Source organism: Simochromis diagramma, unplaced genomic scaffold, assembly GCF_900408965.1.
Source record: "Simochromis diagramma unplaced genomic scaffold, fSimDia1.1 OVJJ01000389.1, whole genome shotgun sequence".
NCBI lineage: Eukaryota > Metazoa > Chordata > Actinopteri > Cichliformes > Cichlidae > Simochromis > Simochromis diagramma.
This window is the reverse complement of record NW_024387227.1, coordinates 2,241,481-2,269,069: the sequence shown is the minus strand read 5'-3', so window position 1 is coordinate 2,269,069 and position 27,589 is coordinate 2,241,481. Positions and strand designations below refer to the sequence as shown.

The 27,589-nt window shown below is 40.2% G+C and overlaps 1 protein-coding gene and 1 long non-coding RNA gene across 2 annotated transcripts; one reads left to right on the top strand and one right to left on the bottom strand.

The window, feature by feature from the left end:
* Positions 1-1,304: 1,304 nt before the first annotated feature.
* Positions 1,305-27,589, top strand: LOC120746691 (inter-alpha-trypsin inhibitor heavy chain H3-like). The gene is made up of 22 exons (XM_040052122.1): positions 1,305-1,431; positions 3,358-3,518; positions 3,650-3,754; positions 4,006-4,168; positions 4,276-4,386; positions 5,090-5,218; positions 5,334-5,450; positions 5,560-5,728; positions 5,817-5,927; positions 6,082-6,263; positions 6,370-6,549; positions 6,641-6,762; positions 13,585-13,817; positions 16,524-16,580; positions 16,880-16,927; positions 17,553-17,600; positions 21,675-21,746; positions 22,148-22,255; positions 22,390-22,558; positions 23,549-23,697; positions 26,643-26,727; positions 26,827-27,589. Exons 1-22 carry the CDS (start codon positions 1,360-1,362, stop codon positions 26,939-26,941), a joined length of 2,706 nt encoding a protein of 901 aa, XP_039908056.1. The 5' UTR covers positions 1,305-1,359; the 3' UTR covers positions 26,942-27,589.
* On the bottom strand, positions 10,540-11,195 carry LOC120746694. Its single transcript, XR_005698914.1, has 2 exons — positions 10,871-11,195; positions 10,540-10,793 (listed from the first exon to the last, which is right to left on the bottom strand). It is a non-coding gene; the product is annotated as an uncharacterized LOC120746694 (long non-coding RNA).

Sequence of the window (27,589 nt, the reverse complement as noted above, 5' to 3'; positions counted from 1 at the left end):
GTTTCCCTACTGTGTAGTAGTGATGGGATTTCAGGCTCTTTTTAGAGATTCGGCTCACTAAAAAGAGCCGGCTCTTTCGGCTCTGAACCGGCTCTTCAGGTTGTTTTGTTGCTTTAATTATTTATTATTAACAATAATATAAAATTATGCACAAAAGGAATTACTAACGTTAAAAAAAGTGATTTTATTTATATATGTTTATATATAAATATATGCGGTGGCCCCTAGAGACAAAACACGTACAAACTCCAAAACACATTTCTAGCATGAACTGAACTTCCAAAGCAGAGCTACTAGATCACTTAAATTACACAATTGAAAGCATGTGTGTATTGTTTGTGTATTTATACACAGGCACTCATATATATTCAAATAATTTAAAAAAAAGTTCATTTACCTGTTACTACCACACACCAAATCAGGTCGTTGGTGCTTGCTGGCTTGTGTAGCCACAAGATAACAAAACCTCAACACTGCACCCAGCATCCTGGAGCACTTCTGTTGTCTTTTGTACGTGTTTTGAGTTTTTATGTGCTTCTGAGTTTTTACGTGCTTCGGAGTTTGTACGTGTTTTGGAGTTTGTACGTGTTTTGGAGTTTGTATGCTTCAGAGTTCGTACGTGATTTGAAGTTTGTATGTGCTTTGTCTCTAGGGGCCACCGTAAACAGTGAATTTTTTTGAATATTGGCCATATTATATTTACATTACCAAAGTGATATGACTTTAGTCTCATGAACAACATTAGCTAATTGTTATTTACTAACTAATCTTAAATGACTGTTCAGTACAGAAATGAAGCTCAAAAATCATGTTTTACAGTCCTGTGGTCTCAGCCTCAGATACTTATCAAATCACACAAAGCTCTTGTAGAAACAAACAAACAAATGAACAAAATATGTTCTCCCTCATTTCTGTCAAACAAAGTTGTATGACACGTTTCCAGCGGGTAGTATTATGGTTGCTAGGCAACCTGGGAAGCGCAACGGAGACTAGACCGTCCCATACAGCCCATGTGTTTGCAACAAACCTGCCGTTTATTTTGCAAATCGAGCTCAACACTGCCCCTAGCGTCCTGGAGCACTTCCGTTGTGTTTTGTAATTTGCATGTGTTTTGGGGTTTGCATGTGTTTTGGATTTTGCAAGTGTTTTGGATTTTGCAAGTGTTTTGGGGTTTGCATGTGTTTTGGATTTTGCAAGTGTTTTGGATTTTGCAAGTGTTTTGGAGTTTGCATGTGTTTTGGAGTTTGCAAGTGTTTTGGAGTTTGCATGTGTTTTGGAGTTTGTACGTGCTTTGTCTCTAGGGGCCACTGTACATAAGACAGTTCCAGCTGTGGTGTTTGCACTCTTGTGGGAGGCATCATGGAGAGAACTGTGGTGCAAATCGCTCTCTTTGGGCTGCTGCTGGCTTTGGCCTCTACACTGCCAAACAAGGTAAGGTTATAATACATAAAAGGGATACAGCATCACTTCAAGAGAACAGAATCTTTCTGTCTTCATCTTACCAATGCCACTGATGTTTCAGTTTAACAGATCTCTCAAAAATATCTGAGATGACTCTCATTTTGTCTCTGTGTTTCTTAACATCTTTTTGTTAACTGAACACTGAGCTCTTGAAGATTCCCTTGATTCTCTGTCGTCTGTGTTATTTAATGCTTTTCATATGCGTCACATGTGAGTGCATGTGTGTGGTCTTGTATTAGAAATGTTGTGAAGAGTTTACATATTAATACTAGCAGTCACACTTCAAATTAGAAATGAAACTAACATACAGATTGGGGTTATAATTGTTTTGTTTAGTGTTAGATTAAGGCAAAATTGGATCTGTTCCATTAAGTTAATTATACTCGTCCATTTTTTATAAAAAACATGTAACGCTGTAATATTAGTTGGACTTTGAAAAAATTCTGTTTACACGGTCAGAGTCTAGGAGATCAACCCCCCTTCTGATGTGAAAAACTGTCATGCCCTGAGTGCGAGGAGTGTGAGAAAAAAGGCAGACATACAGAGACTAACAAGATGAATGGAACAAAAGGAAAACAATGGGGTCCAAAAACAGTTTTCATCTTTGCCCAGCCACGGGCCAAGACAGGGGGTCATGGCAATTCCAGGGAGTTGCCTAGGCCAGGGGGGAACTAAACGTGAGCTGTTTTAGGCTATTGCAAAAATACAAAACTAAAGCATAAAGTGAAAAAGGAAGCTGAAAATAAATAAATAAATGCATATATATATATATATATATATATATATATATATATATATAAGATAAGATAAGATAAGATAGAACTTTATTAATCCCTCGGGTGGGTTCCTCTGGGAAATTCGACTTCCAAAAAAAGCACAGCAACGACCGAAGTTACAGTTACAGAATTGTTATATATATATATACACACACACACACATATATATAAATACAGAGACAAATATAAATAAAATATACAAAGGGGATAAATAGAATAAATAGGAATAAAAAATAAAAATACAAGTGAATTGCACATTTCAAGTATTGAGTCTAGTGCACTGTTGACTATTTACAAAAAGTATTGCACAAGGTATTGTACAGTGAAGTGAAGAGGCACTACAGCTTAGTTGTTCCCCCCTCCTTTGTCCTCCTGTTTCCCCTCCCTCTCCCCTCCAGAGAGGAGTTAAACAGTCTGATGGCGTGTGGGACAAAGGAGTTTTTAAGTCTGTTAGTTCTTGTCTTGGGGAGAAGCAACCTGTCACTGAACAGACTCTTCTGGTTGTTAATGGCCGTGTGCAGAGGATGCCTGGCATTGTCCATAATGTCCATCAGTTTCTTTAATGTCCTTTTCTCTGCCACTGTCACCAGAGTGTCCAGCTTCATGCCGACCACAGAGCTAGCCTTCCTGATCAGTTTCTCCAGCCTGGATGAGTCCCTCTTTGCTTTCTTATATATATATGTATATATATATATATATATATATATATATATATATATATATATATATATATATATATATATATATATATATATACACATACATACATACATACAGTGGGATGCAAAAGTTTGGGCAACCTTGTTAATAGTCATTATTTTCCTGTATAAATCATTGGTTGTTACAATAAAAAATGTCAGTTAAGTATATCATATAGGAGACACAAACAAAAAGAATGTAAAAAGTGAATGTAAACATTAAACATACCAGGGATTAAACAGATAATTCAAAAAAGAAAACCTCAAAGTCCAAAAAACTCAAAACACCTGGCAATGAACCAGTGAAATCAGCCAATGACATGCAGAGATGTTTGAAGGAGCGGGTGCTCAAACACTGGTCAGTCAATGAGAATTGTTAAGCCTGTCAGGTTTTTTTTTGTTTGTTTGTTTTTTTTGCTCAGGATGACTGGGACATCTACAGCTTTCACATCAACTCCACAGTGACCAGTCGTTATGCCACCACTGTCATCACAAGTCGTGTGGCCAATCGTATGAACGAGTCAAAGGAAATTGAATTTCATGTTCAGATTCCCAAGAATGCCTTCATCAGTAAATTTCGAATGTGTGTGAATTTAAAATAATGTGTAACCATCCAGAGACTTTTGCAAATAAAGAATTCTACAATAAAAAACAAATAACAGGATACTCAGTAGTGTGTGCATTTACACAAGGGCTTTTCTTGGTCCTCTTCAGGTTTATTGATGGCCAGATTTATGATGGTGTTGTGAAAGCTAAGGAGCAAGCTCAGCAGCAGTACACTGAAGCTGTGTCCCGTGGTGAAAGTGCTGGACTTGTCAGGTATTAACTAAATGATAGGTATTGTACAAATACACTGAGTGTTCTTTTGGATAAAGAAAAAGAAAATATTTCTGTCATTCAAAACTAGTTTGGTCTGTTCTTGTGTTTTCTCTTCTTTCTTCATTTCTCTAAAGTGATGTTAATGCGAATGCAAATAGGAAAACATGATTTGAGTTAATCTTATTCCCTTTTCAAGTTCAAACTACAGCCATAATTACAAATAAGTGAAATGGTTATTGTTTCTGCTTTAGTTCTGTAGGAAGGACTCTGGAGGAATTTAAGACCTCTGTAAATGTGGCTGCTCACAAAAAGGTCACTTTTGAACTCACATATGAGGAACTGATGAAACGCACACATGGCAAGTACGAGCTGCAAATTCATGCTCGACCCATGCAGCCTGTCAGAGACTTCAAGGTGACTGTCTTTTTGGTATCTGTTCATTAATTATTTTGGAAAACAATGCTGAAAAAACAGCACACATGATGAGATCTTTTGATTTGTTTTATTTTACTTAATACCAGGTGGATGTGTACATTCACGAGGAAGCCGGCATCAGTTTCATCAATGTGAAAGGAGGCCTGAGCACCAAAGACCTCGCTAATGCCATCACTAAAACACATGCAGATAAACAGGTACAGAATTTTTTTAGTTCTCAAACAGTAAAAAACTTGAGTTTTCTTACAACAGACAGTTTGAAATAATTTTGGTCACGCAGCATAGAACTGAACATATGATTGCTTAAAATTCTCATACACCTGTGGAGGTGCACACTGATGATTAGTTTGATTATGTTCACTTTGGACAAAACTGCCTTGCTTTTGTGTGTGGAGCCAAACATTGTCAGGATACATAAGGCTACTTTCCTTAAACCTGAAAAAGTTGTCCCAGGAACCATTTGAATCCAGAGAGTGGAAAGATCAGTTCTTACAAACTGCTTCAGGCAGTTTATAATTGCCCAAGATGTGTTGGTACCCCACAGTCCAGTGTTTACCACCTATTATACACAGAGTTAATTGGCGGAGTGGTATTGACTCATATTCAATTGGCCAGTGTGTTTTCATCTGGACCATGGTCCACCTGTTAATGACATCTGGTTTAATGTTTTGATCCTTGAATACATTCTCATTCCATTTTCTTCTAGAGGTTGGGCTTCTCCAACACTCTTTGTATGTAAAGTCATGTTGCGTTAATTTGAGACAAATTAGTAATTCTGACAATGTTTCATTTAAAAATTTGACCAAACAAAATATCAGACCAAAACGGAAAACAGAAAATAAAATCACTGACATTTCTCTCTTCCAAGTTTCTAAACACTGTGATTCACTCTGTTTCCAGGCGTGGGTGTATTTCTATCCAACAGTCGACCAACAGAAAATGTGTGACAGCTGTGGAGATCAGGGTGTGAATGGAGATTTGGTTATTGTTTATGACGTTAACAGGGATAATGGACTGGGACACATCAAGGTAAACCCTGGTCTTTTAGCAACAAAAACTGTATGACTTTGACCCAAAAGCCTCTTGAATAATCCTATAACCAATCAAGTTGTTTTTTGTTTTTTTTTAAACAACTCCACCTTAGAAATCTGACGGATACTTTGTTCATCATTTTGCTCCATCTGATCTTCCTCGGATACCAAAAAATGTCGTCTTTGTTATTGATCAAAGTGGCTCAATGGGGGGCAGAAAAATTGAGCAGGTAAAGTATTTGAAGGGTCAGTTTCTGATATTATTTTATTTATACTTTTTTTCTTTTTTTTAAAATTTTAACTAACAAATATGTGTGTAAATAATGTTTTCTTAACCAGACTAGGACCGCATTAATCCACATTCTGAATGATCTGGCAGAAGATGATCACTTTGGTCTGATCACTTTTAATGACAGAATTTCTTACTGGAAGCGAGAACTCGTTCAGGCCAACAGCAAAAACCTGGAAAGTGCCAAAAACTTTGCACGCAATATTCAACACAGAGGATGTGAGATTTTGTAGTGAATACATATTTTGAAATATAAACATTTGGCCAATGAATGGTGTACTGAGACTTTGTTGTTGTTGCATTTCAGCCACAGACATAAATGAAGCAGTGCTGCAAGGAGCACGTATGCTGAATGCACATAACAGAGAAGGTTCAGCATCTATCCTTATACTTCTCACAGATGGAGACCCAACCTCAGGTTATAATAAAACACATCTGTAAACAAATGTACACAAATATTTCATGAAATTGAGGTGTTTGTGACCTTATTGTGAATAACTGTCCTGATTTATTATGAATTATGAGACTACATTGTTTCTGAGCTGAACTGGGTATGTCTCATCTCTTTTCAGGGGTGACAAATCTGGAGAAAATCCAGTCAAATGTAAGACAGGCTATTGCAGGCAAATTCCCACTGTACTGTCTCGGTTTCGGTTTTGATGTTAATTTCAATTTCCTTGAGAAAATGTCGCTGCAAAATAACGGTGTGGCACGGCGGATATATGAAGACTCTGATGCTGATTTACAGCTGAAGGTATTTAAATTATAGATACTCTTCTTTTATGTGAGTTGAAACCTCCGAGAATAGAAAGAAGAAAAAAAAGCATGATTTGTATCACTTCCACACTGTATGTCAACAGGGTTTCTATGAAGAGGTGGCCACACCTCTACTGACAGATGTGGCAATGATCTATGTTGGTGGGACCAATCTAACCCAGACTAACTTCAGTCAGTATTATAATGGTTCTGAGATTGTGGTGGCCGGACAGATCACAGATAATAACATTGAAACCTTCACCCCTCAAGTTATGGCCATTTCGGTAAGGATAAATTCACAGGAGTCATCAGGAGTACTCTTCTTAATCCATTTTCTAGGTCAACTGACATTACATTGCATTTAAATTGTTACAGAGTAATAGAAGAATAACATTCTCTAATCCAAATGAAAATGTGGAATCGACTGGATCAGTGTCTGATGACCATATCCAGAGGGTTTGGGCATACCTCACAGTTAAACAGCTTCTAGACAAAGAGTGAGTATAATACTGTATATGTCATCTTTCCTCATGTGATCATTTCAAAACTTCAACTTTCGAAAATATGGCAGCATAAATTTAATTTATTAATTGTTGAAGGCACAGCAAATTGAACATATTTTAAAAAAAGTGAAGAATTTCACTGAGCTTGAAATAACATCTTTAAATGTTAAAAAAATATACATATATACATATCACCTGCGGGCAGTCTATCCTTCAAGCTCGGGTCCTCTACCAGAGGGAGCTTGAGGGTCCTGCGAAGTATCTTAGCTGCTCCTAGGACTACACTCTTCTGGACAGAGACATCCGATGTTGTTCCTGGGATCTGATGGAGCCACTCGCCTTGCTTGGGAGTCACCGCACCTAGTGCTCTGATTACCACTGGGAATACTGTTACCTTCACCCTCCACATCTTCTTGAGCTCCTCTCTGAGACCTTGGTATTTTTCAAGCATCTCATGTTTATTCGTCCTGATGTTGCTGTCAATCGGAACTGCTACATCTATCACTACTGCCATCTTCTTCTGTTTGAAGAACCACTACTATGTCTACCACCACTATGTCCGTTTGGTTAGCCACCACCATTTTGTCCGTCTGTATCTGGAAGTCCCACAGGATCTTAGCTCGGTCATTCTCCAACACACTTGGGGGGCGTCTCCCATTTTGACCTCGGGACCTCTAGGCCATATTCTGCACAGATATTTCTGTATACTATGCCGGCCACTTGGTTATGGAGTTCCATGTATGCCCTGCCTGCTAGTATCTTGCACCCTGCTGTTATGTGCTAGATTGTCTCAGGGGCATCTTTACACAGCCTGTACCTGGGGTCTTTCCTGGTGTGATAGACCCCAGCCTCTATGGATCCTGTGGTCAGAGCTTGTTCCTGTGCTGCCATGATTAGTGCCTCTGTGCTGTCTTTCAGTCCAGCTTTGTCCAGCCACTGATAGGATTTCTGGTTGTCAGCCACCTCCTCTATCTGCCAGTGGTACATACTGTGCAGGATCCTATCCTTCCATGATGGTTCGTGCTCTTCTTCCTCTTTCTTGGGTTTCTGCTGCCTGATGTATTCACTGAGCATGCGGTCAGTTGGGGCCATCTTCCTGATGTAGCAATGGCGCTGTCACTTGGTGTTCACTCTCTCTGCGGTAGAGTATCACTTCCTGTTCCTGTTCCAACACACCGTGGTGTGTTTGAGTAGCTTATCTGGATAGCAATTTAATTAAAACTTTTAGATAACCTAATTTATAACCTCCCTAATTTATTGCCAAAGTATTCACTCACTGTGTCTTTGCTGTTTCGCTAGCTTAGCTTAGCTTATAGCTGACTCGCTAGCAGCATGGCCTCTTCACCTGTCCCTCCTGCACTTTCCTGCTCATTGTGTCAGATGTTTAGTTACTCCTCACCCTCCTTTATCAGTAATGATACCTGTAATAAATGTAGCCTATTTGCAGCTCTGGAGGCTAGGATTACTGAATTGGAGACTTGGCTTCGCACTCTTGATACACCCATAGGTAGCCAGGCCCCTGTAGCCGGTGCAGCTGAAGGTAGCGCAGGCCCCGCTAGCTGTCCCCCGGCAGGCCCCGAGCAACAGGGGAATGGGACGGCTAGGTGACGGTGAGGAGGAAACAAAAGCCCCAGGTACATCACCAACCTGTTCATGTGTCTAACCGTTTTTCCGCACTCCGCGACACACGCGCCGGGGATCAAACTGTGGTAATTGGCGATTCTGTTCTGAGACATGTGAAGCTGACACTAGCAATCATAGTCAGTTGTCTTCCAGGGGCCAAAGCAGGCGACACTGAGGGAAATTTAAAACTGCTGGCTAAGGGTAAATGTAAATTCAGTAAAATTATAATTTATGTCGGCAGTTGTGACACCCGGTTACATCAATTGAAGGTCACTAAAATCATTGAATCCGTGTATAACTTTGCCAAAACAATGTCTCTGTAGTTTTCTCTGGTCCCCTTCCCAATCAGACCTAGGAGTGACATATTTAGCCACATGTTCTCCTTAAATTGCTGTCTGTCGGAGTGGTGTCGAAAAAAACGATGTAGGCTTCATAGATAGTGGCATCCATCCCACTTTGGATGGAGCAGCTCTCATTTCTAGAAATTTGACCAAATTTATTAAATCCCCCAAAATGTGACTATCCAGAGGCAGAGTTGCAGTCTTACACTTCTCTCTGCAGCTTCTCTCCTCCTGTTATTCCCCCAAAACCCCCATCTCCGTAGAGGAGATCATTTCCTGATTACGTTTAAATTTACAATAATTGTTTACACAGCAGTGCGGAGTAGACTTCATCACAGTAGATGCCTTTCTGAAAGTGCTATAACTAAGTTTAATAATATAATCCATCCGGTGTTATCATCTCCAATGCCCTGTACCAACACAGAGCAGAGCAGCTATCTGAACACTACTCCAACAGATGTAGATTATCTTGTTAATAATTTTGCCTCCTCACTATGTATGACACTGGGTACTGTAGCTCCTGTGAAAAATAGAGCCTCAAATGAGAAGTATTTGACGCCGTGGTATAATTCTCAAACACGTAGCCTAAAGTAGATAACTCGTAAGCTGGAGACGAAATGGCGTTTCACAAATTTAGAAGATCATTATTTGGATAAATTGTTTGTTGCTGGAGAAATTGTTTGTTGCTTTATAAGAAAGCCCTCCGCAAAGCCAGAACATCTTACTATTCATCACTGATTGAAGAAAATAAGAACAACCCTAGGTTTCTCTTCAGCACTGTAGCCAGGCTGACAAAAAGTCAGAGCACTGTTGAGCCAACCATTCCTTTAGCGATAACTAGTAATGACTTCATGAACTTCATTACAAATAAAATTTTAACCATTAGAAAAAAAAATTAACCATAATCATCTCACAGATGTAACATTATCTATAGCTACTTTGAATACCACTGATATTCATTTAGACTCTTTTTCTCCAATTGATCTTTCTGAGTTACCAGTAATTACTTCCTCCAAACCTTCAACGTGTCTTTTGGACCCCATTCCTACAAGACTCCTCAAAGAAGTCCTGCCATTAACTAATGCTTCAATCTTAAATATGATCAACCTATCTCTAATAATCGGCTATGTACCACAGGCCTTCAAGCTGGCAGTAGTTAAACCATTACTTAAAAAGCCATCTCTGGACCCAGCTGTCTTAGCTAATTATAGGCCAATCTCTAACATTCCCTTCATATCAAACATTCTTGAAAGAGTAGTTGTCAGCTTACAGATCATTTGAAGAAGAATGGCTTATTTGAAGAGTTTCAGTCAGGTTTCAGAGCTCATCACAGCACAGAAACAGCTTTAGTGAAGATTACAAATGATCTTCTTATGGCCTCTGACAGTAGACTCATCTCTGTGCTTGTCCTGCTAGACCTCAGTGCAGCGTTCGATACTGTCAACCATAACATCCTATTAGAGCGATTACAGGTACTGCGCTGCAGTGGTTTGTGTCATATCTATCTAATAGACTCCAATTTGTTAATGTAAATGGAGAGTCTTCTTCACATGTTGAGGTTAATTATGGTGTTCCACAGGGTTCAGTGCTAGGACCAAATCTGTTCACATTATACAGGCAGTATCATTAGAAGGCATAGCATACATTTTCACTGCTATGCAGATGACACCCAACTCTATCTATCCATGAAGCCAGATAACACACACCAATTAGTTAAACTGCAGGAATGTCTTAAAGACATAACAACCTGGATGACCTCTAACTGTCATGGCTACTGAACGGACTCACGCGCAGACAGTTCTTTCTCAGAGAACAAAAGGAGATTTATTTACAACAGGGATCACCTCAGTGCTATATATATGTACAGTGAGTTGGGAGGGGGGTCCAGGGCTCCAGGGAGAGAAGGAGGGGGAAAATCCACACACACACTTCCTCTTCCACACAGTCACCGCCACAGCTCCTCCGCACACACGCACTCCTCTTCAGCCGCACTCGCTCCAAAACTCCACACACGCTGCCACACCCGGGCAGGTCCCGTGATTTGGTCCAGAAGAGGGATATCTACACACAGAAGTTAACATTAGTGCCACAGCAAAATACACACAGGGGATTCTTTTGAAAATGCCGAGAGCGCGAACTCAGGAGGTTCAACATTCCAGCGGTGAGCTGCTCTGTGCCACTGCCTTAAATAGCAGCTGGGGAAATCAGCCAGATCAGCAGCAGGTGGACACAATCACACAGGTGTGTGGGCCGAGAGCGAGAGCCCGTAACGAGCTCCACCCAGGCAGAGAGGAGGAGAGACAAAGAAAACAAAAACGAACAACAACAACAAAACCTGTAGCCAGCGTGGGCCAACCAGTGAGACACGGGGACCGTGACACTAACTTTCTGCTTCTTAATTCAGATAAAACTGAGGTTATTGTATTCTGCCCCGAAAATCTTAGAAATATGGTATCTAACCAGATTCTCACCCTGGATGGCATTACTTTGGCCTCCAGTAACACTGTGAGGAAAGTCACTTGATGTTACTTGATGGTGACTTGTGCTATGGGCTTGAAGTTGGCCTCTAGTGTTGTACACCACATCCCCATTGAGTTCCTGATGATTTATAGCTCTTAGGGTCCTGTTGATCTTGTATAGTTCTAGTCATTCCAGGATCCAGCTGTGGGGCATCGAGTCACAGGCCTTCTTGTAATCTTGTAATCATGTCGGGGCCTGGTGCTGTCCAACTCTTCATACTGGAGACCCTTTCTTGGATATCTGCCACTGTGATTGTTACTGGTCCCAGTTCAGGGAGGTTGTTGTGGTTGCTCTTAGATCCACTAGCCAACTAGACAGTGAGCATTGCTGTTATAGGTTGCATCCTTCTCCCATATTGCAGTATTTCAGTATTGCACAGTCTCCAGTGTTACAGCCCTAGCAGGGCCTCCTCCTGAAGGTGCCTGTGTGGGCGTGTCCTTCAATCGCTTCTGCCTGAGGTGCCACCTTTTCTCCTTTACACAGCTGACTCACATCAGTAATTAAAGGGATTTAAGCCCAGGTACAGGTGAGCTCTGGGCCAGAGTGCCATGTGAATGATTACAGCTAGTGAGCTGTGTTTTCCCCAGCTAGTGAGCTGTGTTTTCCCCAGCTAGTGAGCTGTGTTTTCCCCAGCTAGTGAGCTGTGTTTTCCCCAGCTAGTGAGCTGTGTTTTCCCCAGCTAGTGAGCTGTGTTTTCCCCAGCTAGTGAGCTGTGTTTTCCCCAGCTAGTGAGCTGTGTTTTCCCCAGCTAGTGAGCTGTGTTTTCCCCAGCTAGTGAGCTGTGTTTTTCCCAGCTAGTGAGCTAGTGAGCTGCTCTCTCTTTTTGACTTATGTTTTTACTTTATTGACCAATGCTTGAGTTTTGTTTGTTTCCTTAAATGGTGATAGCGGCTTGTCAGTCTCTTTTAGTTGAGCTATTTTAATAAAACTCTTTAATTTAACCCTTTTGCCTCCTTGACTCCTTTTTCTGACCCGGACACACCGCCTAGACCACTCAGGGGAACATAACAAGTGGGGGCTCTTCTGGGATATTTGAAAAGGGAGCTTCAAGTTGGATTTGGTTTTTGATTATCTTGCTTTGTCACCTTTTTGAGTACCACAACTTATTTTTGTGCCAGTTTGACACAATTAGCAACCACACAGGCTTGTGACAGAAGAAACACAGTTTAGGCCTAGATCTTAAAACCATAACTGCATTTGCCTTGTTAGCTGGCCCACTCTTACTTAACACCGTAACACCAGCCTTGGTATTGCTGTTCTCATATTGTTGCACTGCCACTGAGAGTACCCTTTGGCTGGTTCTGTCGAGAACAGCTGGTTTATTCTCCTGCCTTCTGTCTCTGGTGTATGTCTTCAAGCAGATGGCCAAGGCTGTTAGTCTTTGCTTGGCAGTCTCCAAGGCCTCAGGTATGGACAGCTTGCTGTACTTCTTAGGCACCTTCTTCATTGCACCTTATGGCAGATCCGATAGTTGGCTAACCTCCGTCCATGCTACCTTGATCTTGACTTCTAATCTCCTTCACTATGGAGGGTACCTCTCCTTGTGGCTGTTCAACTTATAGCCAAGCATCTCACTGATCACTGCTGCCGTAGTGTAAGTCAGGTGGTTAGTCTTGGTAATGGTTGCGGTAGGTATTGTCCATAGCACTGCACTTGCATCATCTAGTAGATGTTCTAAGGGTACTTCACGTAGTGTTGGTAACAGACTATGGAGGATTCAGGTTTCCAGCTTTGCCATGATCCTATCTTTCTGGTCAGTTGCCCTCACACTGAACGATACCGTCTTGTTCCAGTAGAACACTTTTCACCAGGGTGCCCTAATTCCTGAACACCTGACATTGACCTTGTTAATCCAGGCAATGTCCAAACCAGTATGGCTTTATATTTATCTCTCTCATTCATATCTGTGGTAGACTTGGTTAGCATGGTGGTCTAGCCTAAGATCGATACTGGATACAAACAAACCCTCAGCCAACTGAGTGTTAATTTTGTAAACAACAACAACAACCACATGTTAATGATCTATAATGAAAGCCAAAGCAGCACCAATGAGTTCAAAACAATCCCTGAACCCATTGGTGCCACAACTGTTCTGATATCAGTTCTCCAGTTTATCTTGCAGCAGATAGGTAAAATAGATCAAATAATATACTATGTTTTTAATGAGCATTATCTTTCAGGATTCTGAAAGATGTGTCCCATACAGCAGTGACAGCAGTAAAGACTAGCTGGGGATATTTTCAAATTCAATTGATCAATTAAAAAACAAATGATTTAATCATATTCCACTTGTAAGTCAACCATCATATTTATTTAATATATTGTGACACAGACTTCAGTTATCTGGACTGGAGAAAGAGAAAGTAAAGAAGGAGGCTTTGGAGCTGTCACTGAAGTACAGTTTTGTGACTCCTCTCACATCTATGGTGGTCACAAAGCCTCCAGGAGAGAACACAGATGTGCTTCATAAACCAAAGGAAGGTGAAACACCACAGAGATGGCAGCCCCGTGTAGATAAGTCCTTTTCAAGACAATATTTGGCTCCTAGTAGTCGCCGTTCATCTGGTGAGTATCACAAACACAAAAAGACTGAAATAAATGAAATGTTTCATAATCTCTACTTTTAGCCCCCAGACTAATGTCATTGTCAAGTTAAGGGGAAAAAAAACATATGCATCAAACTGCCATGCCCTGACTATCATCTTGTCTTTATTTTTATTTAGCACATACCTTAAACATTTAAAGCTGTAAGCTAATGATAGTTATATAAGAGCAGATGCATGCTGGTGCAATAAGCTGTACGTTTTATGTCCAATGGATGTATGATCTGATTAGTCGACTAATCGGAAAAAATAATTGGTGACTAGTCGATTATCAAAATAATCGTTTGTGGCAGCCCTAGTCCTCTCCAGGTTCCTCCCACAGTCCAAGGACATGCAGTTGGCAGGGTTGGATTAACTGATTATTTTAAACTTAAACTGTCCATAGGTGTGAATGTCAGTGTGAATGGTTGTCTGCCTCTGTTTCCCTTTCATAAAACAGCCACCCTTCCACTGGGGCCATTTCTGATCAGGCTTAGAACCTTAGAACCTCTAAGGATACTTCTAAATTGAAGACCTTTCAGAATGTTTTTTTTTTTTTTTTTTTTCAGTTTATTAATGGGATAATGTACCTGTAATACTATCGGAGACTATGGTAAATTTTTACAACTACCTGCAAAAGGCTAATGGGGTAGGTTCTCAGTCATCCAGGTCATGGTAGTTTAAGGAGCTTGGAATCTAAGTTAATGGACTTCTTTAAGTTTCTTGAAGATGTTTCACCTCTCATCTGAGAAACATCTTGAGTTCTAGAACCAAATGAGAATTTTCACCAAGCATGACATCCCAGTCCACTTCAGACCCAGCCACACCTCTACATCACAGAATCCAAACAGCCATACTATAAACACATGACATAGAAGAGCCATCTTGACGGGACAAGACTTGGCTGTACAACTGGATCTAAAGGTCAAAGGTCACTCTGTCAAGGATGGCAATGTTCACATTTTGGAAACAGAAGACAGATAATCTGAAAGAGGAGTAAAAGAAGCTATTTATGTCTACTGTGAATGACCATCTTTGAACAGAGGGGGTTGCTTACAACACCAACTGTCTGCCACCTACAAACCAGCTTTGAGATCCCTTCCCAGCTCACCCCCCACTTACATCTAGCATCAGGTGAAGCAAGGTCCCACAGTGGTTTAACCCAAAAACCTCTTGTGATAATGACCCATGCCTTTTTCACACTTTGGCTCATGTGATGAGTCACATGATTAATAGTCCTCTTAAGGGACCTCCACTAGGGTATAAATGCAACCAGGAGATGCCGGACTAGAGCAGCGCAGATACTGAAGGACCCGTCCCATCCTGGCAACAAACTGTTCCAACTTCTGCAATCCGGTAGAAGTCCGATTGTCTATTCTTATTTAAGTCACGTAATGTACAGAATTCACCTGAAAAAGGATTCTCTGGTCGAGGTACAGTGCTTAACAAATGTAATAGACCATCACCTGATGCAAGGTTCATGTAATTGCTACCATAAAATTAACAGTATTGGTAACTACCAAAACAAATCTGTTTATTGGAATAATTAATCCACCAGTATATACAAGCTATTTAATCAAAATCATATTGTTAATGCTAAAATATAATGTTACGTCCCCCCCGAAGGGGTCTAGGCATGCGAGTGAGGGGACCAGTAACAAATGAGTCCAGAACAGAATGAAAGGAAAACAGACCAGTGTTTTTAATAAATAAAATAGTCTTTATTATAGATCATCATAACATAAGGAGCCGGCAACGCCGTATTACCAATAACATGCCGAAAAAAGGGAAAAAAGGTTGCAACAACAAAGAACACAACAACCAAACAAAAACTCCACACCACGAGGAGGCACTTCCAGGGGCCCGCAAGCTCACCCTGTCACTAACAGCAGCTGGCTTTACTGCTGCCAAGGCCCACAAGCCCACACTACTCACATAAAGCAGCTATACTGCTTCCACAACTCCACACTTCAGGCAGGCCACCTACACACCAAGCAGAGACACCCCACGCCCTGCTCACAGCTCATCCCCAGTTTAAATAGCCTCAGGGGATGATTGCTGACTGGAGTCAGGTGGCAAACGAGGCTAATCAGCAGCAGCTGTGTCCTGGGGAGAGAGGAGAGTGAGAGAGACAGAGAGGGGTAGGAGTGGCAAGAGGGGTGGAGGCGGGGAGAGTGGGCAAACACCCCACCCACACACTCCCACAGCCTCACAGAACGTAACATTCCCCCCCCCCTTACATTGAAGCCCAACAACAACAACAACAACAACAACAACCTATTGCGAGCTGCGTGAGAGTGCATCAGCCACTATATTGTCAGTACCTTTCTTGTGTATGATCATCAGATTGTAATCCTGGGCCAGGAGTGCCCAGCGCATCAGTCGCTGGTTGCGATTGTACACCCGGTTCAGAAAAACAAGGGGGTTGTGGTCTGTGAACACGGTTACCGGGGAAGCGCTGGAGCCCACATACACTTCAAAGTGCTGCAGAGCTAGAAGCAGAGCTAAGGCTTCCTTCCCTATGGTAGAGTAGTTCAGTTGATGGGGTTTGAACTTTGCAGAGAAATAACTAAAATATATATAATCTTTAATATTATCCCTGAATTTTCAAATGTACTCTTACAAAAACATGCAAAAGTATATAATAAAAACAGATATTTCCTTCTTATATGTTACTGTTTATTTTTAGTCAGGCAACAGCACACCCCCAGAGGAGAGAGAGGAGAGAGTGGACATCCTGGAGCAGGTGAAGTGCTTAACAAATTTATTAGATCACCCAATGCAAGGTTTATGTAACTGCTGCTTTAGATTAACAGTATTGGTAACTACCAATTTTTTATTTTTTTTATTTTTTTTTTTTTTTTGGGGGGGGGGGTGGAATAATTAATCCACCAGTATATACAAGCTATTTAATCAAAATCATATTGTTAATGCTAAAATATAATCATTAATATTATCCCTGAATTTTCAAATGTACTCTTTTACAAAAAATAGTATTTCATAAAAGCAGATATTTCCTTCTTATATGTTACTGTTTATTTTTAGTCTTGCACCAGCATACCCCCAGAGGAGAGAGTGGACATCCTAGAGCAGGTAATAATAATAATAATAATAATGGATTGGATTTATATAGCGCTTTTCAAGGCACCCAAAGCGCTTTACAATACCACTATTCATTCACTCTCACATTCATACACTGGTGGAGGCAAGCTATAGTTGTAGCCACAGCTGCCCTGGGGCAGACTGACAGAAGCGAGGCTGCCACATCGCGCCATCGGCCCCTCTGGCCAAGACCAGTAGGGTAAAGTGTCTTGCCCAGGGACACAACGACAAGGACAGAGAGCCCTGGGATCGAACCGGCGACCTTGTGGTTACAGATGCGATTCCCAACCCCCTGAGCCACGGTCGCACCACCAGGTGAAGTGCTTAACAAATTTATTAGATCACCCAATGCAAGGTTTATGTAACTGCTGCTTTAGATTAACAGTATTGGTAACTACCAATTTTTTATTTTTTTATTTTTTTAATTTTTTGGGGGGGGTGGGGGGTGGAATAATTAATCCAACAGTATATACAAGCTATTTAATCAAAATCATATTGTTAATGCTAAAATATATTCATTAATATTATCCCTGAATTTTCAAATGTACTCTTTTACAAAAAATAGTATTTCATAAAAGCAGATATTTCCTTCTTATATGTTACTGTTTATTTTTAGTCTTGCACCAGCATACCCCCAGAGGAGAGAGAGGATACCTTGTACCAGGTAAAGTGCTTAACAAATTTATTAGTCCGTCACCCAATGCAAGGTTTATGTAACTGCTGCTTTAGATTAACAGTATTGGTAATTACCCAAAAAACCTGTGTGCACAGTTTTAATGCGTAATTTTACTAGGTTTCCTAACATCTTTTCTTCTAGTGAAGCATTCAAAGCTTTTATATGAATTTATATGTACTATCAGGTTTTGCATTTGTGGGGTAATAGAATAGAATACAATGCTTTTTATTGTCACTGTACACATGCACAATGAGATACAGGGCATCTCCTTCTCAGTGCAGACATGTAGGAAAAGAAATGGGGGGGCACCGTTTTGCAGCACTACGGGCGACCGTGGCTCAGGGGGTTGGGAATCGCATCTGTAACCGGAAGGTCGCCGGTTCGATTCCTGGGCTCTCTGTCCTGGTCGTTGTGTCCTTGGGCAAGACACTTTACCCTACTTGCCTACTGGTCTTGGCCAGAGGGGCCGATGGCACGATATGGCAGCCTCGCTTCTGTCAGTCTGCCCCAGGGCAGCTGTGGCTACAACTGTAGCTGCCTCCACCAGTGAGTGAATGAATAGTGGTATTGTAAAGCGCTTTGGGTGCCTTGAAAAGCGCTATATAAATCCAATCCATTATTATTATATACATATGAACAGTATTCAAAAAACATCAAATGTATAAATATATAATGGGGAAAAAACAAATAGGGTTATATATTTACTGTGTGGGTTATTGCACGTTAATTAAATATTACACAGTAGTGATGGTAAAGAGTGTAGTCTGGGTGTAGAGGGTAGTCCTTGGATTGGGAGGTGGTATTGTATTGTCAGTGCAGCGTGGTTATGGCTTTTTGGAAGAAACTATTTACGCTGCATCTGTAGTGTTTCCCTGAGTGAAGCAGGTTGAACAGGTCAAAACCAGTGTAGGAGCTGTCTTTGATAATGTTTGTCAACAACATTTCTAACAAGTTGAAGTGCAAAAATGAGCCCTTAAGGACCCACAGTGACACTGGTGTCACCGCCCCTTTACACTTAGAGAAAAACTATTTATAATGGTGTAACTTTGACTTTTAACTAATAAAGTCCCTAAGTGACGTCTACTGCACAAACTAATTCAGTCATGTGACAAGTGAGGCACTCTGGGTGTTCAAGACACCATTTTCAAAGTCTTGGTCCACCTGGTTAGCTAATGAGACCACTGTGCTAATTTTAAAAACTTTCTTTCCTTTTTGCAAAGGTAAGCTTTTACTCATTCAGCAATTCTAAACTTTAGATAAGATGTCATAGGTCCCTTGTAATCTAGTTTGGTAATATTTCTGAAATAATTTGATCTAGAATCAGTTTGTTAAATATCGCTGTGACAAATATGTCACATCGGGCATTAAACTCCAAATTTTCTTAAAAAAACTGATGTGACATATTTGTCACAAAAAGACAAAAACTGATCATTTGCTTAGTCAGTTTAGCTCATTCAGTTATTTTAAGTAAATGTATTCTTTGTTGTTAATTCTCAGTCATATTTAACTAAATTCAAGCATAACTAATTTATTAAATTACCTAAATTTGTGATGGAACTTTACTTTAGCTTTGCCGAGGAGTTTTTCAGTTACCCCCCCATTTTTTTTATCATTTTCACTCTTTTGTAGAATGGATAAAAAGAAAAAATATAGTGTTCAAGATGTGCTGGAGTTTATCACTGCAGAGGACAGTGAGTATGAGGGATGTGAAAGTAGCTCAGATGAAGATTCAGAAGACCCTAATTACATCCCCCACAAAGACGTGGAGAGTGATGAATCAAGTGAATCCAGTGATTCAGACAGTTGTGATTCAAGTGATTTAGAGACAGAGCCACATTCAAGCCATATGGACACTGGGCAGCCCAAGGCAGCTATCAAAGGACAAAAATTCTCCTGGAGAAAGAAGATGTTCGAAACCCCTGAGACCACATTCAAGGGACCCTGTGCCAAACCTCCAGATGAGATCCACACTCCACTGGAGTACTTCATAAACTTCATCACAGATGATATGCTGCTGTTGTTAATGGAACAAACAAATTTATACAGTGTACAAAAATCCAACCATCTGAGAAATGTAAATACCACTGTCAAAGAACTAGAAATACTCATTGGTCTCTATCTGAGGATGGGTCTATGCCAAATGCCTGGAAATCGAGCATACTGGGAAAATGACACCAGGTGTCCTATGGTAGCAGATAACATGTCCCGCAACTGATTTCAAACCCTGTTGGGATCTCTACATTTCACTGACAATACAGATTTATTACACAGAGATGCAGAAGACAAGTGCTGGAAGATCCGTCCATGGCTTGAAATGTTTCGCAAACAATGCCTGGATATCGTCCCAGAGGAGTACAACTCTGTTGATGAGCAAATGGTACCCTTCAAGGGGACACACAGCCCAATAAGGCAGTATGTGAAGGGAAAGCCCCACCCCTGGGGATTGAAAATCTGGGCCCGGTGCTCATCCTCTGGTATGCTCCATGATTTTGTTGTTTATCAAGGTGGTACTGGGAAGAAGACTTTACTTGGGATTGAAGGAGATGTTGTGGTGAAGTTGTGTGAAACTCTGCCAGCTGAGCAAAACTACAAAGTTTTTGCTGATAACTTCTTCTCCTCAGCCCCACTTGTGCTCACACTTCTTCAGCGACAGATCTACTTTGTAGGAACACTTCGTGGAAATCGCTTAGCAGGTTGTCAGCTTGAAGATGAAAAAAGTCTTGCCCAGAGAGGCAGAGGATCTGTTGATGCCAGGGTGAATAAGGAGGAGAGCATGGTTATTGTGAAGTGGTATGACAACAAATCTGTTACCCTCATCTCATCCTATTGTGCAACTGAGCCTCAAGATACAGTCCGTCGCTGGAGCAAATCGGGCAAGGCATTTGTTGAGGTCAAAAGGCCACAGATTGTGAAGGAGTACAACACATTCATGGGGGGTATTGACCTGCTTGATGCCTGCATTGCAAGGTACAAGTACCACATGAAGTCACGGAGGTGGTATCTCTACCTGTTCTGGCAAACCATCATGCTCGGTGTTGTCAACGCATGGTTGATTTACCGTCGTGACTGCAAGCTACTTGGTGTCCAAAAGCCACTGAAACAAAGAAGCTTCCAGGCAGAAGTTGCCACAAGCCTGATCCTTTGGAAATCACACAGGGGGCGCCCATCACAGAACATCTCATCACCACCTCCACCACCCAAGAGAGTTCGTGTTGGAGTTCCAGAGGATATCCGGACTGATGAGGTTGCACATTGGCCTGTAAAATGTGAAAAGCGAGGTCGGTGCAAAAATTGCAAGGTGAATGCAACTACCACCCTCTGTGAAAAATGTGATGCACGTCTTTGTTTCACAGAGGAAAGAAATTGCTTCAAAAGTTACCATTACCAAAGGTAAACTTCTAACAACTGGAATGAAAAAAGCCATTTGAGCAAGTTATTGACTTTATGTAACATTCTTTTCTATTTTGGCACAATGTTTTTATATGCTCATGTTTTTAGTTCATTACACCTCTCTAATGTTAATGTTTTTTCAGTGACATTTTCAATTGTACCTCCAACATTGGGCTGATTTATATGATTTTTTTTTTCCAAGATGCTTGTTGAAGTAAACCAAGAAATGTTACTATCATTATCCATGTTAAGAATTTGAAAATAAAAAGGAAATTCTGTTTTTAAAAGCAAGAAAGTGTTTACAGAATTACTTTCTAAATATGGAACAAATGTACCTTGTATGCCCAATGTGATGCATATGTGACATTTCAGATCTGGGACAGTGGGTGGAGCTATTACAAAAAAAACTTCAGAAATGTGTTATATATGATTCATTTGATATAACTTACAACCCCCGTAATTTTCATGAAAGTAGAAATAGGTCTGGGTTCTTAAGGGTTAGAATTTATGTACAAACTATGTTTACAGACTGACACTGAGTTGTGAGACTCAATATATATGTGTCTTTATTTATTTATTTAAAGCAGTGGTTAGTATCAGGATGTGTTTATAAACTCAATATGCAACATAAAGACTTAAAATATTAGTGTATGTGATTAAATGTATTTACAGTTGTTCTCCCTGATGTCCAACCTGCTGTTGTTCATCTTTCACGTGATACTACTACTCTGGAAGCCACTGATGGTATTGTATTGCCTTGATGTCATTCAGGTTGATAAAAAAAATAATAGTAATTGTTTTGGTTTGGTTTCTTTTGTTTGTTTGCTTTTTTTGTATTGCAAGTTCCAAACAACCCATGATGTACTCAGATATGCAGCAAATTACATACTTTTTTTCTGGAAGGAAACTCCAAACATGGGCTGTTTTTCAAATCTCTTCATTAACCATAAAACAAAAAGAAAAGCAAACAAAATTGTAAGAATAATATGTTATATAAATCAGGCTCTGCATAGTATGTATGAACAAATGTGTATTTTTTGGATTCCTGGCTCAGGGGTTATAAAGCACATTTTGGGTAAAAAACCTGGGGTGAATATTTAATTTCACTAAAAATGTTCTAACACTGTGTACCTCTGTATCTCTAGTTCCTGTACTCCACAGGTTTTTGCTAAAAGCTGAGAATCAGACTGTTCCACTATGCTTTGATGTCAGTGGACCTGTCTGCCTTAAACTTCTTCACTATCCCAGCAGGGGTCAGTAGTGTTAGCTTTTTCATCCTAATATTTCTTTTCAGTGTAATAAAAACTGTTACTCTTCTTTCTCATTGTTACTTTCATATGAAAACTCCAGTTTGTGGTATAAGATGAGCATTTCTCTTTTCTTCTAGAACTGTCTGTAAATGGTGAGCTTGATTCAGTTACAAATGGAGGCTTCAGCAGAATTTTCATACACGTCAAAGACAGCCAACATGTTGAGATCGACACCAACTGGGTCACTGTACGAGATGGACAGACAGTGACATATTACACTGGACAGGATCGCATTACAGCTGGAAGGTGATGTTGTATTATCATGGTCGAGACTCGTGCTCTCAGCAATAAGCACAGATGTGTGACCTTATTCACCTGTGTTACCAAGATCTACATGAGAAGACTGTCTCTCTCAGCACCTATATATGTTAGCTGACATCTCTGAGGCTGAAACCCCTAAAAAGTTTTTTTTATTTTGTGTTGATTATTGAGCAGATGAGATGTGATTTCAGTAAGGACAGATCATTTGAAAGCACTGGTAATTCATTGAAGTAAAGAGTATGAATTATAAGCTATTTGGTGATTAGACATAGTGTAACAGATCAGAGTCAATGTTAGGAGGGTACATGCGAATGGTGGATGAGGTAAAGCAATTGGAAGAGGTGGGTCACATGAAGGAGTCCGAAAAGCAAAATGATAAGAGGCTGTGAGATTTAAAACACACAGAACAGAGATTAGCTGGCTCAGAAAAGGAAAGCGAAAGCAGGAACATGATTGTTTCTCACATGAGTGGATTTGAGTAAAGCCCAAATGCACAAGAATACAGGCAGACGAGTGCATACAGATTTTTACTTTTTATGCTGAGGTAGGCTGCAGTCCATAGATTTACATTTACTTATAGACTTATGTTTACTTATTAGAAACCAAGCCAGCACTGTGTCAGATTGAGGACCTGTCCAGGGTGTACCCCAACTTTCAAGGATAGGCTCCAGCTCCTATCACAGTTCCTAGGAAGAAAGTGGAAGAAAATGCATGGATGGGTGGAAATAATTATTTGTTCAAGCCATGGACTGAAGAATGAAAATGGCAGGGGCAGACATTAAGTAGAGTTTGTCATGAATTGACTGTCATAAATTCATTTTTACAAAAGATGCTAACATTAAAGGCTCTGTACTTTATGCACTACACTGCTGTTTGATCAGAGCAGGCTAAATTCATCCAAGTAGCATGATCTGTGCAGGTGCCTTGAACCGCTACATTTTTAAAAAAAAGTTGAGTAACTCCATGTTTTTCCAGTGTGACAGTGATTGTGCGCAACAACGAAATAGACGTTGCCACTGGAGACATGCGAATGGTCATCATAGTTCATGAGAAGAATGGCCAAAAATTATTTTGGCCAGTTTTAAGACAGCGTCCCTCGGACAACAATGCTGAAGGACTTTTAGGTGAGTGAAAAGCTGTGTGTGTTTGTGATCTATAGGTCGCGAACGAAACGGCTCTTAGAGCCGCCTCTTTGAAGTGAACAACGCAAGTTTCTTTTTTTTTTTTTTCTTTCACTGTCTCGCATTTTTTTTTCCCGCTTCACTCTGCACGCGAGCCCTGTGCTTGCGCTGGGGAGAGGGGGGAGAGACGGTAGTTACACTGCAGTAGCACAGGAACAGAGTGGGAGGGAAAGAGAGCCAGGGACAACAACGTCACATTAGAAAGGTAGAGTAATCATCCACAACTATTTTCAGTTGCGGATGATAAAGGATTCAGAAAGTTTATTCATGCAGACCTATATGACAAAGAATGTGCATCTTCTTTTTGTTTTCATATTTTTTTCATGTGTATATTTAATTGTGTTGTGATTTGCAGTGTTTTGTGTTGTTTCACTTTAAATTTGTTTAAAAGGAAAAAGCTGAAAATTTAAATAGTTAAAAGTTGAAATGTAAATAGTTGTTTTTTGTATTATATGATTTATTTATTACATTTTGTGTGGAGTGAATAAATAAAAGTATACTTACAGTGGCCCCTAGAGACGAAACACGTACAAACTCCAAAACACGTAAAAACTCCAAAACACGTACAAACACAACAGAAGTGCTCCAGGATGCTAGGCGCAGTGTTGAGCTTTTGTTACCTAGTGGCTACACAAGCCAGGAAGTACCAACGACCGGATTTGGTGTGTGGTAGTAACAGGTAAATGAACCTTTTTATTTAAATTATTTGAATATATATGAGTGCTTGTGTATAAATACACAAACAATACACATATGCTTTCAATTGTGTAATTTAAGTGATCTAGGGTAGCTCTGTTTTGGAAGTTCAGTTAATGCTAGAAATGTGTTTTGGAGTTTGTACGTGCTTTGGCCAACGTATATATTTATATATAAACATTAGGGGTGCAACGATATTCGTATCGATATTGAACCGTTCGATACAGTGCTTTCGGTTCGGTACGCATATGTATCGAACAATACAAAATTTGTAATTTATTTTATCAACTTTCCTTCTGAGATGCTGTCTGTGTTGAGCGCTCAGTGAATCTGCGTTCGACTACTCCGCCTAGGCTGCACTGTCGAGCGCAGATCCACTGAGCGCTCAACACAGACAGCATCGTCAGAAGGAAGAGCGCAGGGCAAGCTAGCGAGACAGAAGTTAAGCTCTCCTGGCAACATGGCAAATTGAACCTCCCCCACCCTCATTCAGATCTGGCGTTTGGAATTATTTTGGTTTTCATGTGACGCATGACCCTGAAGGTAAGCGTGTCATGGACTAAAGTAAAACAGTATGTTGGATGTGCCACGCAATGCTCAATTACATGGGTGGGAGCTAGTGTGTTAGCGCAGTTAGCTCGTTAACGTGTTGGCCGTCTAGCCCCATGCACGGGGCGATCAGGGGTAGCTCGTTAACGGAGATTTGCCGTGTTGTGGCGTTAAGGTCATTTCAACGAGATTAACCTGAAAGCACTAGTGGGAACACAACGAATATGACTGCACATTTACTCCGACATCATCCTAGTGCAAAGACAAGTGGAAGCAGACAAAAACAACAAGCAAGCATGCTACAAACTTTAGCCAAGTCGTTTAGACAGCCGTTAGCACATGATTCAACTTATGGGGACCTGATATGTTTAATATGCTGCTGAGAATATAGCCCAGAAGAAGCGTATAGTATAGCTTTTATTTTGGAAAGAGCCATTTCTCTGTAATAAACTCTCTTTTCCAAAGATGAGTGATTCCTCAATCAGATACAGGGCTCGCAATATCGCTAGCCCGACGTCCCGGGGCTAGCGATTTTTCCAGTCGGGCTACCAAAATCTATCTCTGCCCTGCCCGTCGGCCTATCGTAGGAAGGAAAAATATGTGTCAATGCTTTTGCATTCTTTCGGAAATGTAGCTGGGTAATTATGTCATTGGCATCGGTGAGCCACTGTCAATATGTGACATATTGAAATCGCGTTTGAATTTGCGCTTGTTTTTTTGCTTTCACTTTGCAATCGCGCAAACTGTGTATAGAGAGCGACAGCACTGATCTGTGAGTGATGATAATTTGTGCACAAATTCCTCTGACATCGTCTTATCAATCGTTAGCTTACTATGCAAACATGACAAGTGAAATCTCCTGCAGCAAGCTTAAACATGTGAGAGGTTGATCGCGCAGAGAATCGCTGAGCGTTATGCGAGTCCGTGTGTAAAAGCAGCAGGATATATATTTTAGTTCTGCTGAGCCAAATAAGACAGGTCAGGGTGAAGAAGTGACAGCCAAAGAAAAGCTTACCACAAAACGGAAAAGTTATGACAAATCAGACTATAAGGCAAAAAGAAAGTGCAGCTTTATGGTTTCATGGACAAAAGAATTTCTGTGGCTGCGATATGATGAGCTATATAACCAGGGCTGCACATAAGTGGTCCGCAGGTGCGCATTCGCTGTCAAAATAAAAAACACGCACAAGGGTTAGGGTTAGGGTTAAATTTAAAAACTGTACTTTTGAGTTAAAATATATATTTATAATTTTAATAAATGACAAATTAAAAAGGCATGAACATTTTTTTTTGTATCGAAAAAATATCGAACCGTGACACCAAAGTATCGAACCGAACCGTGAATTTTGTGTATCGTTGCACCCCTAATAAACATATATAAACAAAACCCCGTTTTGTTTTTTTTTTGTTTTGTTTTTTTTACATTATTAATTCCTTTTGTGCATAGTTTTATATTGCTGTTAATAATTAATTAAAGCAACAAAACAACCTGAAGAGCCGAAAGAGCCGGCTCTTTTTAGTGAGCCAAACCGAAAGAGCCGGTTCTCTAAAAAGAGCTGGAAATCCCATCACTAGTGTGTGTGTGTGCACGCGTGTGTGTCCTTGCTGCATTGGTTTTCAATGTTGCTTCACTCTCTCTTCAGCTGTAGAGGCCGCAGTTTATGAGGAGGTACAGCAAGCTCCTGTCAGAAAACTAAAGATTAAAAACCAGGAGGCAGACGTTACTGGGTATATTTTCTTTTCTTTTTTGTATTTATGTTTTTGTTTTGCTTTAGAATTCAGCCATTACTACAAAGATATATGATCTCTTTATTCTTTCTTTTGTAGGGAGATGGTTGTTGACTACAGCTTTGCTTCTCCTGTCTCAATGAACTGTTGGCTCATGTCTGCTGACTCTGCCCTGCAGAGACCACTGTTCCAGTTTGTCATTACACAGCTTTAACTGGCAAATATGTTGATTTATTTGAAAAATCTTTAATTTAAAAGGAAAACAAGGCAAAAACATATATTGTGGAAACTTTCTTTCCATCTGTTTCCAACATGTAGAAATATAACTGTGAATGTGGATCTAGTGTCAGACAGCATTACCAATTAAAAATAACATACATAAATCAGGATTTATGATTACCACCATCTGCCATTAACATAGCGTCCAAAATGACACAAATGCAGTTGAGATGACAATAATAGGCATACTTCTACACCTTTATTTTTTAAATACGTTGAAAAATTTAAATTTTTGTAAATTTAAACTACAGTAATCATATTGTTATAGCTAAATGTTAATCATCTTTGCTGGCTGATCTGGAAGAGAGTTGGATTGTAGAAGGTTTGCTTATAAATAATAATTTCAAATATTTCTGAATCCTGGTTAAGTACCAGAACATTGAGAGAGGAAACTTTTTAAAACATTTCTTCTGTTTTGTCTTTTGCCTCAAACTGCAAATGACATGTAATGAGGCTGACTTGATTCAAGGATCTCTGACAAATATAATGCTGTTATTTTTCTTGCATAATTTCATGACTTCCTCAGAACAGTTTATGGAATGGATATCAAGCGAATGAATAAAGAATCCAAACTATTCCCTAA

Excerpts from the sequence above, each read along its gene's own strand:
- LOC120746691 (XM_040052122.1), top strand. The coding sequence starts at position 1,360 with ATGGAGAGAACTGTGGTGCAAATCGCTCTCTTTGGGCTGCTGCTGGCT. Across the intron at positions 5,729-5,816 it reads CAATATTCAACACAGAGGAT|CCACAGACATAAATGAAGCA; the intron begins GTGAGATTTTGT and ends GTTGCATTTCAG. Across the intron at positions 16,581-16,879 it reads GAGTGGACATCCTGGAGCAG|TCTTGCACCAGCATACCCCC; the intron begins GTGAAGTGCTTA and ends GTTTATTTTTAG.